Source organism: Erythrolamprus reginae, chromosome 1, assembly GCF_031021105.1.
Source record: "Erythrolamprus reginae isolate rEryReg1 chromosome 1, rEryReg1.hap1, whole genome shotgun sequence".
Lineage (NCBI taxonomy): Eukaryota > Metazoa > Chordata > Lepidosauria > Squamata > Dipsadidae > Erythrolamprus > Erythrolamprus reginae.
Genome location: NC_091950.1, coordinates 138391122 through 138406931, shown reverse-complemented (window position 1 = coordinate 138406931; position 15810 = coordinate 138391122). Strand labels below are relative to the sequence as shown.

At 41.2% G+C, this 15810-nt stretch overlaps 2 protein-coding genes across 2 annotated transcripts in view; both read right to left on the bottom strand.

The window, feature by feature from the left end:
- Window positions 1–15810, bottom strand: part of LOC139175661 (veficolin-1-like) — a 940898-nt gene that overhangs the window by 500454 nt on the left and 424634 nt on the right. The gene's annotated exons all lie outside the window — the stretch shown is intronic.
- The window catches only part of LOC139175464 (acyl-CoA (8-3)-desaturase-like), a 48023-nt gene that overhangs the window by 10342 nt on the left and 21871 nt on the right, over window positions 1–15810 (bottom strand). The window contains exons 3-11 of the mRNA XM_070766592.1: window positions 15316–15513; window positions 14149–14250; window positions 13868–13996; window positions 8465–8525; window positions 7615–7691; window positions 6586–6683; window positions 3766–3862; window positions 2491–2570; window positions 646–771 (exon numbers count right to left, since the gene is read on the bottom strand). Of these exons, the coding sequence (XP_070622693.1) occupies window positions 646–771; window positions 2491–2570; window positions 3766–3862; window positions 6586–6683; window positions 7615–7691; window positions 8465–8525; window positions 13868–13996; window positions 14149–14250; window positions 15316–15513 (968 nt within the window). The remainder of the gene's footprint in view (window positions 1–645; window positions 772–2490; window positions 2571–3765; window positions 3863–6585; window positions 6684–7614; window positions 7692–8464; window positions 8526–13867; window positions 13997–14148; window positions 14251–15315; window positions 15514–15810) is intronic.

Here is a 15810-nt window from a genome sequence, read left to right as displayed (position 1 = left end):
ATATGTGCTTTTTCAGTGCCCGTATTACACAAACATCTATACCACTATCTTATCATGATTGCATAAATGCCAGGCCACATAGGACAATTCTATATCTGTGACCAATTTGTGACCAACCTGTTTTATGACAGTCATGACTTACAATTGTGATGAGCAGGCTACATTATGTTCATAAGTCAATATAGTTCCTCCTCTTCCTTATGGTTAAATGACTCAAGGCGACATCTGCTCAAACTGATTCTGAATATTATTTCATTTCTCTAGCTTGAGTTTCAACTTCCTTCGTCTAGATAATAGTTCTTACATATTTCTGTCAGTTATTTTCCTTAGTCTTTCCAAAAATGCATTCTCATCAGTTAAATTGCTTTGCCAAAAAATGTCTATGGAGATTTTCTATCTTTCAGGTTATGGTTATCACAAAGGTGCTTTTCCCAAAAGCAATTGGACTTCGTGGGTTGTTTTTTTTTCTTTGAAAGCATTTTTCTTTCATCTAAGAAGCTAAAAAAGTTGAGGACTGAAGACACTTCTTGGATGAGAAGTGAAACATTTTCATGGAAAAAACAAGAAATGCCATTTAATTTCCCTTTTGGGAAAGTATCTTTGGGACAAGAAAGGTTGAACTTTATTATAAGTGTCAATGCTTACCATACAACATCTGCAAATGCTGTGAATAAAGGCTTAGACTGATACTGGATGCCATGTTTTTCACAAATGGACTTCACCAAAGGGGTCACCTTCCAGTAATTATGTCGAGGCATGGTTGGAAAAAGGCTACATGAAAGAGAGAGAGAGAGAGAGAGATGAGATGAGATCTAAGATGTCATGCAGTCTAGTGCTCCCCTTCTTATAACAATGAAATAAGCATACCCTCAAACCCAACAACCTCTTAAACAGAAAGGTTTAAAAGAAGCACCTAAGCAGAGTTCTGGCATCTCTTGCCTAGCTTGATTGAGTTCTTAAGCAAAACAGGCAGAGACATATCTAAAATTGATTTCATACTGGGTTTTCCTTCTATGGCTATGCCTTGCCATTTTTTCCCCTTAACCATCTTCACAAATTATTGTAATGGGTCTTGTCAGAGTACAGTGGCTGAAAGATTGAACTATCTGAATGGGAAGTCTAGAATGAGGAGTCTGTAACAAGCATCTATCATACCACACGAATCCCAGCAGCCAATAAGGTCCCACAGAGTTGGCCTTCTCCGGGTCCCGTCGACCAAACAATGTCATTTGACGGGCCCCAGGGGAAGAGCCTTCTCTGTGGCGGCCCCGGCCCTCTGGAATCAACTCCCCCCCGGAGATTAGAATGGCCCCCACCCTCCTTGTTTTTCGCAAGTTACTCAAGACCCACCTATATCGCCAGGCATGGGGGAATTAAGATATCTACCCCAGGCTTTCTTATATTTTATGTTTGGTATGTATGTGCTGTATGGTTTTTTAATTGTTGGGGTTTTTTATATAATTTTATTATTAGATTTTTTTCCATTGTTATACTGTTTTTTATTACTGTTGTGAGCCGCCCCGAGCATACAAATCTAATAAATTGAATTGAATTGACACTAGGAGGGTTGGAGGAAATCTGTTTCCAGTCCAAAAAAAGAGTGGATCACCAGACAGTGTAAAACATTCAAAATATGAATGGTTATAAATTATGGCAATTGATCTGAATGACCAACTTGCTATAGTGCAGAAAGGTCCAGAACTGTTTCCTCTCAACGAGAGATAATTAACTCCTGTTTTCTGCAACAGAAAAAAATGTGATTTCTAGCCACGTTCATCGCTGTTGGAGCCTGGCAAGTCTCTATGTCTACTGAATCATGTACAGTTTTTATGGGCCAGCCATTCAAAACACTGAGGAGAAGAGCAGGAGAGGGTGCTGTAGGTGAGGAAAAACCGTGTTGGCAAAAGAGGAGAAGGGCAGAAGAAAAGTATTGTCCCATTTAAATATTCAGTTTTGTTGAGAGTAAACTGGTTATGATATTAGGCCTGGGATATCAGGAGAAGTAAAAGAGGAGGGAGTGGAAGCTTGGTTTCCTCAGGGAAAAATAAGTATGAACAATTGGTGAATAAGCAGGCAAAGGAACAAAGAACAAAGAACAGGCTTTGTAGGAGAAAGTAGGAGGATTCTGGTTAAGTTCTCAGGAAAGATGGTAGTGGAAATTTGTGCTAAGTAAGTCAGCAATGAAAGATATAAAAGTCAACTTGATAGTCCTTGGAATGAGTCTGATGAATTAGTAGAACATAGAATAATAGGGTTTGAAAGAACCTGGGAGAGCTTATTGAATATTTTTATTCTGTATAATACTTATGTTCCTCTTCATTCGGGATCATATGTGAAACTTCAGAAGACAAATATGGTGAGAACAACAGTGAAAGATGTAGCAAACACAATTATCAAGCAATATCCCCTTTGTTTTCTAGGCTATGGGTTATTTGAAACTGTAACACCCTCTCCCCAAAGTTCCATTTCCCCTAAGACAAATGTACTTACTGATGCTCAATTTGGAAGTTGAGGTGGCCTGTAAACCAGTCGTTGAATAAGGACTGGTTTACGTTGCATGTTGCCTGAAGCTGAAAAGGAAGAGAAGAATAAGCCAACTCTAATAATGTATTTTGTTTCTGGCTGGACATTTCCTGCAGCTCTCTCAATCTGTACTCTAAACAAGAAGAGAATTTTGTATTTTGGATCTAAATAAAGATAGTGTGATAACTCCATAGTGAGTCCCATATAAGCAGAAAAGTGTTTCAATGGTCACAACACATGGCTCTACTTTCTAGAATCCTGGTTTTATTTGTGCCACATTATGGTTGGTTTCTAAATCAGAGCTAGGTTCAACTTTTCTGGATGAAATAAACCGATTTCCTTAGAACTCGACCTGCAAACAAGTTGAAGCAATAGGTGGAAACTAAACAAGGAGCGAAGCAACTTAGAATTAAGGAGAAATTTCCTGACAGAACAATTTATCAGTGGAATGGCCTGACTTCAGAAGTTGTAAATGCTCTAACACTGGAAGTTTTTAAGAAGTTATTAGATAACCATTTGTCTGCTCAAGCAGGGAGGTTGTCTAGAAGACTTCCAAGGTCCCTTCCAACTCTTGTTGTTGTTATTATTGTTGTTGTTGTTATGTAATAGAATGGTTCACTTTATAAATATTCTGCTTATAATGGACTCTTAATTTGGCATTGAATTGCACCCACAAGGAAAAGGCAAGTTGAACAATTAACACCCCTAGGTGCTATCAAGAGTATTACAAAAAAAAATGTTTTCTCACTTGCAATCCAAAATGCAGAAAATCAAAATGACTTTCAGGTTATGTCTGCAATGACTCTGATCATCCTACCCCAGGCAAAAATAAAAATAAAAATCCAAACATATGGTTTATTCCTTAAATTCTTAATACATCCACTGTAATCTCAGAGAGTAGCAGAAAATCTCAACTAGCTCTCAACCCCCTAAACTCTTCAATGATTTGCAGGTACTTAACTAATCTTGTGCAATGTTTTAATCCCAGGACATATCTTGGTCTGCATGTCTAAATATTTGGGGGAGGGAGGATTTTAAGGGGCAAAGTCTATTTCATCATACCTCATATCTATAGACTCAGAACTTGAGATCAGACAGTTCTTGCCTCACACCAGTCTTTTTCCTCAGAAGGAAAATTTCATTTTTCCCTCTTCCCTTCTTCCACTTCATCTATTATATCACATTTATATATGAATAAGATATGTCACCTGAAATAAGGGTTGAGGAGGAGGTGCATCTCACCTGCATTGAAACCCAGTCCATGTTCTTATCATAATCAATGGCCATTGGGATGTGGTTCATTTGTGTCACCCAGACAAACCAGTGACTTTCTATGATTCTATGCAGCAAAAATAAAAGCAGATTACAATTTTTGCAACCTACACAAAAGTACAAATAAAGCAGTTTGAAAGTAGAGGAGAAACACCAGAAGAGGAACAGAATTAAGGGAAAATGCAATTAGAAGAAAATTAAACAAAAGTAAACTAAACAAATATGAGATATATTTGTTTTAAGAAAAAAATGAGCTATTGAAGACTTCATGATCATTATTATTTAGAATAACAGTGGCATATTAAAAATATCTACTAATAATACCGTAAGTATAACAATAATGTTGATTGTAACAATTAACAATAACCATAACAATAATTTCTCATCTTTATTTTATACAACTCAAAATAGTGTATGTGATGTTTCTCCTCTTATTTTTCCTACAGTCTCAATCCTGAAAGGTGAGTTGGACTGAGAGAAAGGGATTGGCTCAAAGTCACCCAGCTGGCTTTCACGCCTAAGGGGCAACTAAAATGCACACTCTCTAGCTCAGCACCTTAATCGTCACACCAAATTGGTTCTCTTTTTGATGGGACAGGAAGAATTCCAGTTTTGGAGTTGTAGATTTCCTTTTGAATTAGAGCAGACTAATCTCTATTCTCGTGGAGAAAATTTATGTTGTCAAAAGAGTCAAAACCACCGCAAACAAGTTGAAGCAATGGGTGGAAACCCACTTGATGGCACATAATCCATCAACTTTCATGGTAAAAGTAGACTTGGGATATAGCCTATTTAGCATTTCTTTTCTACTGAGAAAATACAGTGGTCCCCTGATCATTGCGAGGGTTCCGTTCCAGGACCCCTCGCAATGACCGGTTTTTCGCGAAGTAGCGCTGCGGAAGTAAAAACACCATCTGCGCATGCGCAGATGGTGTTTTTACTTCCGCAGCAGCAGCGAGGAGCCGAAGATTGGGGTTTCCTCACCGCCCATGCAAACTCCTCGCTGCCGCTCGCCCGCCCTTCGCCCGCCCACGCCGTTCGCTCGCGCCGCTTCCCAGCTGAGTCCTGAAGCCAATTCGCTTCAGGACTCAGCTGGGAAGCGGCGCGAGCGAACGGCGTGGGCGGGCGAAGGGCGGGCGAGCGGCGGGCACACGGGCAGGCAGGCGGTGGACAAGCCGCTCGCTCGCGCCGCTCGCTCGCGCCGCTTCCCAGCTGAGTCCTGAAGCCAATTCGCTTCAGGACTCAGCTGGGAAGCAGCGTGAGCGAACGGCGTGGGCGGGCGAAGGGCAGGCGAGTGGCAGGTGCGCGGGCAGGCAGGCGGCGGACAAGACAAGCGGCGGGCACGGCAGCAGCGAGGAGTTTGCGTGGGCGGTGGGGAAACTCCTCGCTGATGCCCGCCGCTCGCCCTCCCGCCAGCAAGAGGGGGAAGACCCAGGGAAGCCGCCCAGCAGCTGATCTGCCCGGCGCCATCTACGCATGCGTGGCCATAGAAAAAAAGGGCGCGCATGCGCAGATGGTGTTTTGACTTCCGGGTTGAAAAATCGCCATATAGCCGTTTCGCAATGATCGGGATCGCAATACCCGGGGGATCACTGTATCAGTATAATGGCTGTGAAGATGTGAAGAGAAAATTCTGACCTTAACTCTGATGGAAAGAAAAAGAAAGCAAAATACATGTTCTTGTTGAGTTCAACCCTATATGAGGGTATACATGCCACATCTTGGTGATATGATGAAAGGGATTTGACATTCTCTTCCTCCAGAAAGATTTTAAGACTCCCAGGTCTAATCAACAACTCTGAAACTTCTCCAATTCAAGTACTATAAACATGGCCAAAGCTGCTTAGAATCTTGGCCATTGCAAGATCAACAAAAGTTGACTAGATGTTGCCATCTGCTGAAAAGCAACTCTGAGAAGACACAATGCATCTATAGATGCAAAAGGGCATTGCATGTGAGCATGCTTCATCCCACAACATCCTCTCAGGGAAAGCTGAAGCATTCCATTCCTGGCGTGAATCCAAGCACTCAAGCAAGAGAGAAAGCAAAATTCTGGTTTTGGGTCTGAATATTGATGTATGCATTTATTCAATTTGCCCCGATTGGTGTCCTCTCAACTGTGTGAGAATGAACTCTTACAATGTCTTGGGAAATGCAGAATTTGAAAGCCAAACACATTTATTTATTTATTTATTTATTTATTACTTAGATTTGTATGCCGCCCCTCTCCGAAGACTCGGGGCGGCTCACAACATGTAAAAACAAATCATAAGCAATCAGACAAATTTAAAATATTTAAATATTTAAAAAACCCCATATGCTAACAGTCACACACACAGACATACCATGCATAAATTAAACGTGCCCAGGGGGAGATGTTTCAGTTCCCCCATGCCTGACGGCAAAGGTGGGTTTTAAGGAGTTTACGGAAGGCAGGAAGAGTAGGGGCAGTTCTAATCTCCGGGGGGAGTTGGTTCCAGAGGGCCGGGGCCGCCACAGAGAAGGCTCTTCCCCTGGGGCCCGCCAACCGACATTGTTTAGTTGACGGGACCCGGAGAAGGCCCACTCTGTGGGACCTAATCGGTCGCTGGGATTCGTGCGGCAGGAGGCGGTCTCGGAGATATTCTGGTCCGATGCCATGAAGGGCTTTAAAGGTCATAACCAACACTTTGAATTGTGACCGGAAATTGATCGGCAAACCATGGCTGCATAAGGCAGAAAACTTTCCCTTCAAGGACACGGCATGGCAACCTGAAGAAATCAGGGAAAGTGGGATCGAATGGAACTCACCTGAGCAGGAGAAAGAGACCCAAGATGCTCTTGAAATCTAGTAGAAATGAGTATGTTATGAAGAACCGAAGATAGAAGGTCACCATCCAAGCCAAATCCTGCCACAAAAAAACAGATAAATATTCTGTCAAATATTATGGTGTAATCCCATACCAAAATGCATCTGCAGAATCCTAAAAACTCACCTACATTTTTGCTGTGGCTCCCTTTATTATGCTACAAAGAAGTGCAACCTCTAAGTGGTTTACAAATATCATCAAAAACATCATCAAAAAAGCACAACATAGGATGTTCTCTGTAGGTCAACTCAGGAAGCTCAAACTGCCCAAGGAGCTGCTGATACAGTTCTATGGAGGAATCACTGAGTCTATCATCTGCACCTCTATAACTGTCTGGTTTGGTTCTGCAACCCAACAGGACCGACACAGACTTCAGAGGATAAAACAGACTTCAGAACTGCAAAAAAAACCATTGCTGCCAATCTGTTTTCCATTGAAGACCTGTATACTGTATGAGTCAAAAAGAGGGCTGTGAAAATATTTACTGACCCCTCACATCCTGGACATAAACTGTTTCAACTCTTACCCTCAAAACGTCGCTACAGAGCACCCCACACCAAGACAACTAGACACAAGAACAGGTTTTTTTCCCCAAATGCTACCACTCTGCTAAACAAATAATTATCTCAACACTGTCAAACTATTTACTAAGTCTGCACTACTATTTCTACTAGTTTTTTCTCATTCATTCCTATCACCCATTTCTTCCTACTTATGACTGTATGACTGTAACTTGTTGCTTGTATTCTTAAGATTTTTATCAATATTGATTGTTTCCTTATTACTTATTTAACCCCTATGAAAATCATTAAGTGTTGTACCTCATGATTCTTGACAAATGTATCTTTTTCTTTTATGTACCCTGAGAACATATACACCAAAGACAAATTCCTTGTGTGTCCCATCACACGTGGCCAATAAAGAATAAAAAAAATCTATATTTTGGAACCATAGTGGAAATACTACTTACCACCCAATTTTTGCGCTGAACAACGAAGTAGAAAATGTACCACTGCAGGTAGAAAGGCACTAGAGCTGGTGGACCAACTAAGGAAGAATGCAAAGTTACATATCCAAGTAAAATCAACTGAAAGCAAAGTGGAATATTTGTAGCTCAAGGCTAAAATGAGAAGTCTGAGTGCTTTCTAAGCTTTGTCATTTTCTTGCAGATATTTCATTATTCAAACTAGGTAACATCATCAGTGTTGATCTATAAATATTCTCCTTTATAGGTATTTAATAGTATCACTTTCTCTATTCCCTACCTACTGAATAAGAGGAGGGGGACTTTGTTAAGATTCAGATGTAGTGGTCTCACTTTCTTGCAAGCCAGAGAAGAATTATGCATTCACTCATTGGCTCGGTCAGGAAGACCTAAGAATTGTTTTAATGGATCAAACCTCAGAGCCTCCCATGCCCAACAGATGTAAAATAATGCTAATATTTTCCCCACAATAAGTAGGATGTCTGCAGCAATAGCAATAGCAGAACCCAGCACTTTGGAATGGTAAACAAATCTAAGTGCTATTGCGATTGCTACAGACATCCTACTTACTGATGGGTAGAGACTTTGAGATTATAATAGGATGACATGAAACAGCTAATAGTAATATTGTCCACAGGCTGCAATGATACTTGACAGAAATATAGATGACATGTTTTGGAGGAAAAGGTTATCCCCATATTTCTCAGATAAATAGGGTTTCACTCTTCCTTCCAACCAATAGCAGAAAAACAACACCACACACAAAAATCTCTGGGTTTTTTAGTATTCTATGTACCCTTAATAAGAATATGAACAGAAAGAACATGATACTCACTGAGAAAGAAGTATTTGTGCTGGTGATTGTATGGCATGAACTTCTTCTTTTTTACGCCAAGCTATGAATGGGGAGAAAGATTCATAACAAGTAAACATTCAACAAATCATACCAAATAAATGCACAAACTTGTCCTGGAAAACATAAGTTCATCAATGACTCTCTACCATCCATGTCAAAGTTATTTGAGCCAAGGTTAAGGATATCATACCGTGTTTCCCCGAAAGTAAGACAGTGTCTTACTTTCTTTTTATCCCCAAAAGCCCCACTATGTCTTACTTTTGGGGTATGTCTTATATTGGGAAAAAATTGTCGAATTTTTTGTTTTAACCATAAAATTAACATTTAGACGCGGTGACGTATGGAGGGGGGGGCGCGGAAGTGGGCAGGAGGCGGCGCTCATTAAGATCAGAGGGAGGTGGCAGACGCGGTGACGTATGGAGAGGGGGACGGCGCAGGTGTGGGCAGGAGGCGGCGCTCATTTGGATCAGACGGAGGCGGCAGACGCGGTGATGTATGGAGTGGGGCGGCGCGGAAGTGGGCAGGAGGCGGCGCTCATTTGGATCAGACGGAGGCGGCAGACGCGGTGACGTATGGAGGGGGGCGGCGCGGAAGTGGGCAGGAGGCGGCGCTCATTAAGATCAGAGGGAGGTGGCAGACGCGGCAACGTATGGAGAGGGGGACGGTGCGGACGTGGGCAGAAGGCGGCGCGCAGCTAGATGAGAGGGAGGCGGCAATACCCCCATGTTTCCCCGAAAGTAAGACATATGTCTTACTTTCGGGGTACGGCTTATATTAGCCGACCCCCCTGAAACCCCCGATACGTCTTACAATCGGGGGTGTCTTACTATCGGGGAAACAGGGTAGCAGTGCCAGTGTTTCCGTAGCCCTGACCTATAAAAGGTTGCACATATACAGTACGTTGTCACAGTACAAAAAAGATTCAAACCCAGTTTCTTCAATGAAGCCATCAGTTTTAAAAATCTACATGCAATATGTTTTAGGAATTGCTAAAACTCCTGACTGAAGAGGTAGAGGCAGATGCTACTGGTTTGGCTCGGTTTGGGCATACTCGGTTTGGGCGTAGTGGTGGCCACCATTGGTTCAGAGAACAGGTAGTGGCAGGAACACAAGGCTCCGCCCTCCTGCCTGGATGTTGTCATTTTCTTGTTTTTAACTCTGGGCAAGTGCAAATCCTTCTACACATGTGCAGAGGGTAAAAAAAATGCACATGATGGTATCACGTGTGTGCAAAACGGGCACTTCTGAAAAAGTATGGAAGGTAAGTAGATTTCACCACTCGGTAGAGATAGGTAGAGAATACAGAAGCTGTAATTTCTTGGTCTGCAAGAGAAGCTGGATCCTGTGTATCTACACTCAGCCTGTATGACAAAGCCACACTCCCAGGGAAAGGAAGGAGCAACCAGATTAGCAAGCTGTCCCCCAGGAAGACACTATACATAATTCCAAAGAATTGCACTGGCAACTTCCCTATTTCCTTGGGAGCTCATGATCAGTAAATATGTATGTACCTCCAAAAGTGGGTTCCTCCCAGTGTGGACTGGTTTGCCTGAACCAGTAACAAACCGCTGATGATGTCAGTATAATGTCATGGAACCAGATTGGTCAGTACCAGTCTGTGGGTGCCACCATCTTTTTAGTGGGAATATTTATTTATTTATTTATTGGAATTTTTTCTGAGTTATTTTCCTTCTGCACATGTGCAGAAGCTGAGTTCCTGGCACTGTGCATGCATCACCGTCTAGTTTTCAGCTTTTTGAGGGGAGGGGGGTGTTATATTTTTTTGCATTGCGCATGCATGCATGTGCGCAGCGCAGGAGGAAGCAAACTGGCAATGAGGTAAGTTAGAACCACCCCTGTGTGGCTCCCAGTAGATGATATGTAGAAGACAGAAGAATATACATGAAAGAAAAAAAGAGGGGAGAGCAATTGTCAACTTGGAAGGAAGTAAAAATGGCATGTAGTTCTAGATGGAAACAGTTAAAGGGTCACCATCAGTGAACTGTTGGACAATATTACTCGGTTTGTCATGTAGATGGTTGAGTGGTTCAGGGTGGGGAATTTGTAGTGGGTGGGACATTTTATTCTATTTTTTATTCTATTTTTAAATTTACCTATTCTGATTTTATGTATGGTGGGACTGGTCTCTGGGTGTCACACGACTTTCATTGCCAATGACAATTCATTGTTTTGACAATGACAATAATTTTTATTATTATTATTATTATTATTATTATTATTATTATTCCCATATGATTGGTGAAACAGGAAACTAAGGGGGGAAATTGTTTTCTGTCATGTTTAAGTGCATCTTTCGCTTCTCCTGCACTTTGCCTTTATATTTCCATAAAGAACGTTGCAAAGATGTCATTAGTCTCCAAATGTTTTCCACCCAAAAGAAACTAAATTATAAACTGTCCTGGTGCTTTTCACCATTTGAAAAAAAAGGGAAACACATCACAATCTTCAACTTTGTTTTATTTCTAGTAAAGCTTATCCTGCCAAATAAGGTGACAACTAACAACCAATGAAATCTGGCTACCAAAAAAAATTAATGGATGAAAGGAATCCCCCAGACAAAGAAAGAGTTCAAATTACTCTCACATACCTAAGTAATCCAAGCAGTATGAGCCTAAAAAGAGGTACTGTGTGCGACTTTGCATGATTCCTTTCATTCATAATCTAGCCACTAAAAGAACGGGAATCCTTTAATAGGTTTTTGTTGCTGCTGCTGCTGCAGTTGTCGTCAAGGAAATTTTGAATAATTCATTCCAGACAACACATTAGAAAGTGTAGTAACAAATCTATTCATACTTACTTGGGGATAAACTCATACAGTGAGAACTTAAGAATAGCCCTTAAATGGTTCATCTTACTCCAGCAATATGTTTCTGGCCAAGCAGTTTTTTCTGAAGTGCCTCCAAGCAGCACTTGGAAACCTAACTGGTATGCCCCCACCACCGCAACTGAGTGATAGCATTCGCACTTCAGTGCTAATAGACCAGTCCTCCATGAATGTAAGCATTCATTCATTCATTCATTCATTTATCATTCATTCATTCATTCATTCATTCACTGGATTTATAAACCGCCCCTCTCCGAGGACTCGGGGCAGCTTACAACATATAAAAGAAAGAAAAGACTGGACTGTTATTGGACTAGTGTGATGTAGGGTCTCCTGCACCAGCAGGGGGTTGGACTAGATGACCTGCAAGGTCCCTTCCAACTCTAATAATAAATTAAAAAAGAAAATAAATACATAAAAAAGAAACAATAAAATACAGTAAATTAAATCCAATTAATTAAAACTAAGTAACTACTCTAAAATCCTTAACTACATTAAAAATCAATCATACCCATTCAAACAACTACCATACATAATATTTGTCAGCCAGAAGGCTAAGGTCTAATCACCCCAGGCCTGATGACATAAATGAGTCTTAGGATTCTTATGGAAGGGGAGGAGGTTGGGAGCAGTGCGAATCTTTGGCGGGACCTGATTCCAGAGGGCCAGGGACCTCAGAGAGAAGGCTCTTCCCCTAGGCCCCGCCAAACGACATTGTCTATGGGACCTGAAGAAGGCCGACTCTATGGGACATAACCAGTCGCTGGGACTCATATGTCAGAAGGCTGTCTCGCAAGTAATCTGGCCCGATGCCATGTAGGGCTTTATGAGTCATTACCAACACTTTGAATTGTGTCTGGAAACCAATTAGCAGCCAATGCAGTCTGCGGAATGTTGGAGAAACATGGGCATGCCTAGGAAGGCCCATGACCGCTCTGGCAGCTGCATTTTGGACAATTTGCAGCTCTGAACACTCTTCAAAGATAGCCCCATGTAGAGAGCATTGCAGTAGTCAAATCTCGAGTTGATAAGGGCATGAGTGATTGTGAGTAGAGACTCCCTGTTCAAATAGGGCCACAACTGGTGCACCAGGTGGACCTGTTAGCTGCTACTATGCAGCCTTGTGGTAGAAACTCCACAAGTTAATTATGCATTGTTCAAGGAAGTGTTTCCTTTTGTCCATTTTAAGCTTCCTTTCAAACAATTTTACAGAATGAAAGCTGGTCTTATCCTTTCAGAAGAGGAGAAAATTTCTCTGTCTACATTCTCCCCGTATTACAGATTCAGGCATGTTCCTTTTCAATTGCCTTCTTTCTAAAATAAGGTGCCCCCAGCACCTTGATTTTTTACTATCCTGAAGTATTTACAATAGTGTGCAGCCTTGGCCACCTCACCAACTTTCTGATTTTTAACCAATAAACAATCCACCACAGAAAAGGTCCTCTAAACTCTAGCTACTAGGTTTGCCTCAAAAGTCTCTGAAGATACATTTTCCTAAACACTTTTTGCAAATCCAGGTTAATAGCACACTGACATTCTCCCCAAAAAATTCTACAAGGTCAGGGAGGCAGGCCTTACTCCCCCAGAGGATTATTCTCAAAATGAGAAGATATAGATGCATATGTCCAAGAATTAGGTCCCCTTTTGGGAACATTTCTCTGAAATATATCCTCCTTCCACAATCCATTTTTTCTTTCTCCCAGAAAGGAAAGAAGCTTTCCTTCTGGGAGAGAAGTGAGCCATCACATTCCCAAAAGTCCTGTGTATGTACCTGTCTGGTTGTCTAAAGATCTCCAGCTCTACAACTTTCATTTCAAAATTGCTCTTTGCACCGAAAGCTCATGGCACTGACAAGCTCACAACTTAAGCTCAAAGTACAAACAGTCATACATCTGACTCTTTATGAAGCAAACTAGAAAGTACCTTTACCTCTGGTGTTCTATTTTTAAACTGAACTTTAAAAGTTAAAAAAAAAAAATCATCCCGTTTACCGCTCATATTTCTCAATATTTTCATTTATTTTAAGTCAGCTATCCTTACTTCCATGAAATTTAAAACCTAGCCATTTAAAAACATTTAAAGTCAATACAAACTTAGTTTTTTAATTGCTTTAAAGCTGTAGATTTCATCAATATCAATTATTATATTTAATCTTATCCACTGTGTTTTTATGTCAAATATATACAAAAGTGCCAGTATTCACATAAATCTACATAACTGTGCTTTTTTAATTTGAAATTGTATGAAAATGTCTGAACCAGTCCAAATGACAAAATAAGTCTTAATGGCATTTTAACTATTAACTGATTGTAAAGAGGCACAGGACAAAACTGAGTTTTTTAATACTTGATTTTCCTTTCTAATTCATGCCACTATCCCAATGTTGTAAATAATAATTTTTCCATTCAAAAGTACACAATGACAACAATTTTTGGAGATTTAAAGTAGTGGGGATGCTCCATTTAAGGGTTGATGCTTCAGGATGCATGCAAAATTTCCCTCTTCGCACAATATTCCCCAATTCCCACAAGTCTCACCTCTACAGAGAGTATCTTTCCCAGGGCAAATAACAGAGGATGCATGTTGAGATCAGGATCCTTGCGAAAGCAGTTAGGCTTTGCATGATGCTGGAAGTGCCAATGATTCCACCAGCTGGCTGGTGCTCCCTGCAAAACAAGGCAAATGCAAGAGGCTTCTTCAGATATGCACCTTATTTCCTGACTAGGCAGAGCCAAATGTGAGTGCAGGGCCCCCAATCATTCTTGAGCCCCAATGCCATGGCATGGCTAAGAGCAACGCTCATTTTTATAATACGCACCTTCAAATGTCCAATCACAAATTTGTGAACCCAGTGGTTCCATTTAGATGTGCCAAAGACAGAAAGATGTCCAAAATCGTGCTGAAGCCAACCGGCTTGGGCCTGGAAAACATTGCCATATCTAGCATGACCACAATGCCATGACTGCACACAATACTTTACCATGTAACCTGAGAAGTCTTTGCTCCCAGAAGATTATTGATTGATTGATTGATTGATTTGTTTGTTTGTTTGTTTGTTTATTGGATTTGTATGCTGCCCCTCTCCGTGGACTCGGGCAGCTAACAACAGTGATAAAAACAGAATGTAAAAATCCAATACTAAAACAGCTAAAAACCCTTGTTATAAAACCAATCATACATGCAAACATACCATGCATAAATTGTAGAAGCCTAGGGGGAAAGATTATCTTAGTCTCCCCATGCCTGACGGCAGAGGTGTGTTTTGAGGAGCTTACAAAAGGCAAGGAGGGTGGGGGCTATTCTAATCTCTGGGGAGAGTTGGTTCCAGAGGACCGGGGCCACCACAGAGAAGGCTCTTCCCCTGGGCCCCGCCAACCGACATTGTTTAGTTGACGGGACCCAGAGAAGGCCCACTCTGTGGGACCTAACTGGTCGCTGGGATTCGTGCAGCAGATACAAAGAGAAGGTTAAGGAGGAGAGAGGGAGCAGAGATCTGAGTAATATAATAAACAAATTTAAAAGGCGGATGGACTTAGATCTGAGGAGTTAAACCAGGGGTATCAAACTCACAGGCTGCATCATGTGATGTATCAGGTCTTTTCCCCCCCTAAACTGGGTGTGGGTATGGACAGCACATGATGTATCTGTCCCGCAGGCCGGGAGTTTGACAGCTCTGAATTAAACCAACAGTTTCATAAAAAAGTAGACTCCAAAAGAAAAAAAAATTACTAACATACTTGGTGGGAACTTTCTTTGCATAGATGAGCATATGATAATGGGCACAATTGTCCAAGATGAGAAACCAAGGATGACCAAACAAAAAGAGCTATGATTACCATATTTGTTTATCTCGAGAGAAAAGCTGAATTAGACATTAAGGATAATGCAAATAGATACCTCTCCTAACAGAGGTCTAAAGTTACCACAGCTCTTTAATTTTTTTTAAGCTTCAAGCCTTGCTCTGCTTCATCTGACAACAAATTACCTGGACAGTCCCAAGTAGCAAAGCACTGATGAGGAATGGCACCAAGGATGTTCCAAAATACCACATATTGAGCCAGGCTGATACATCCAGCATCAAGACGTGAAGAAGGGACAGAAGGAAGAAGAGATGGTTGGAATTCAGTAGTCCCATCTTTTCAACAGTGGCACGGAGCTCACGGAAGTCCTCCACAAGTTCTTTCTATAAAAAAATCACAGTATGATACTTCCTTTGCTCTGAAGGCAACTTTTCATTCCACCTAACACCTTGGGCACTTCTAAAGACCACAATAGTCTGAAGTCTATGACCAAAATATAACAATAAAAGCCATACAAAGCAGAAATATTCAATATATGTTTAGCAAGTAATTTAATCAACTTTTATGCTAATAAAATTAAAGACTAATTTGGCTTTTGTCCTGGTGCTATTAGCTTAGTGAGAGGCCATCCTTATTCTAGTTCCATGACAAAAGACTGTAATGCAGTGTAATGAGTGTGG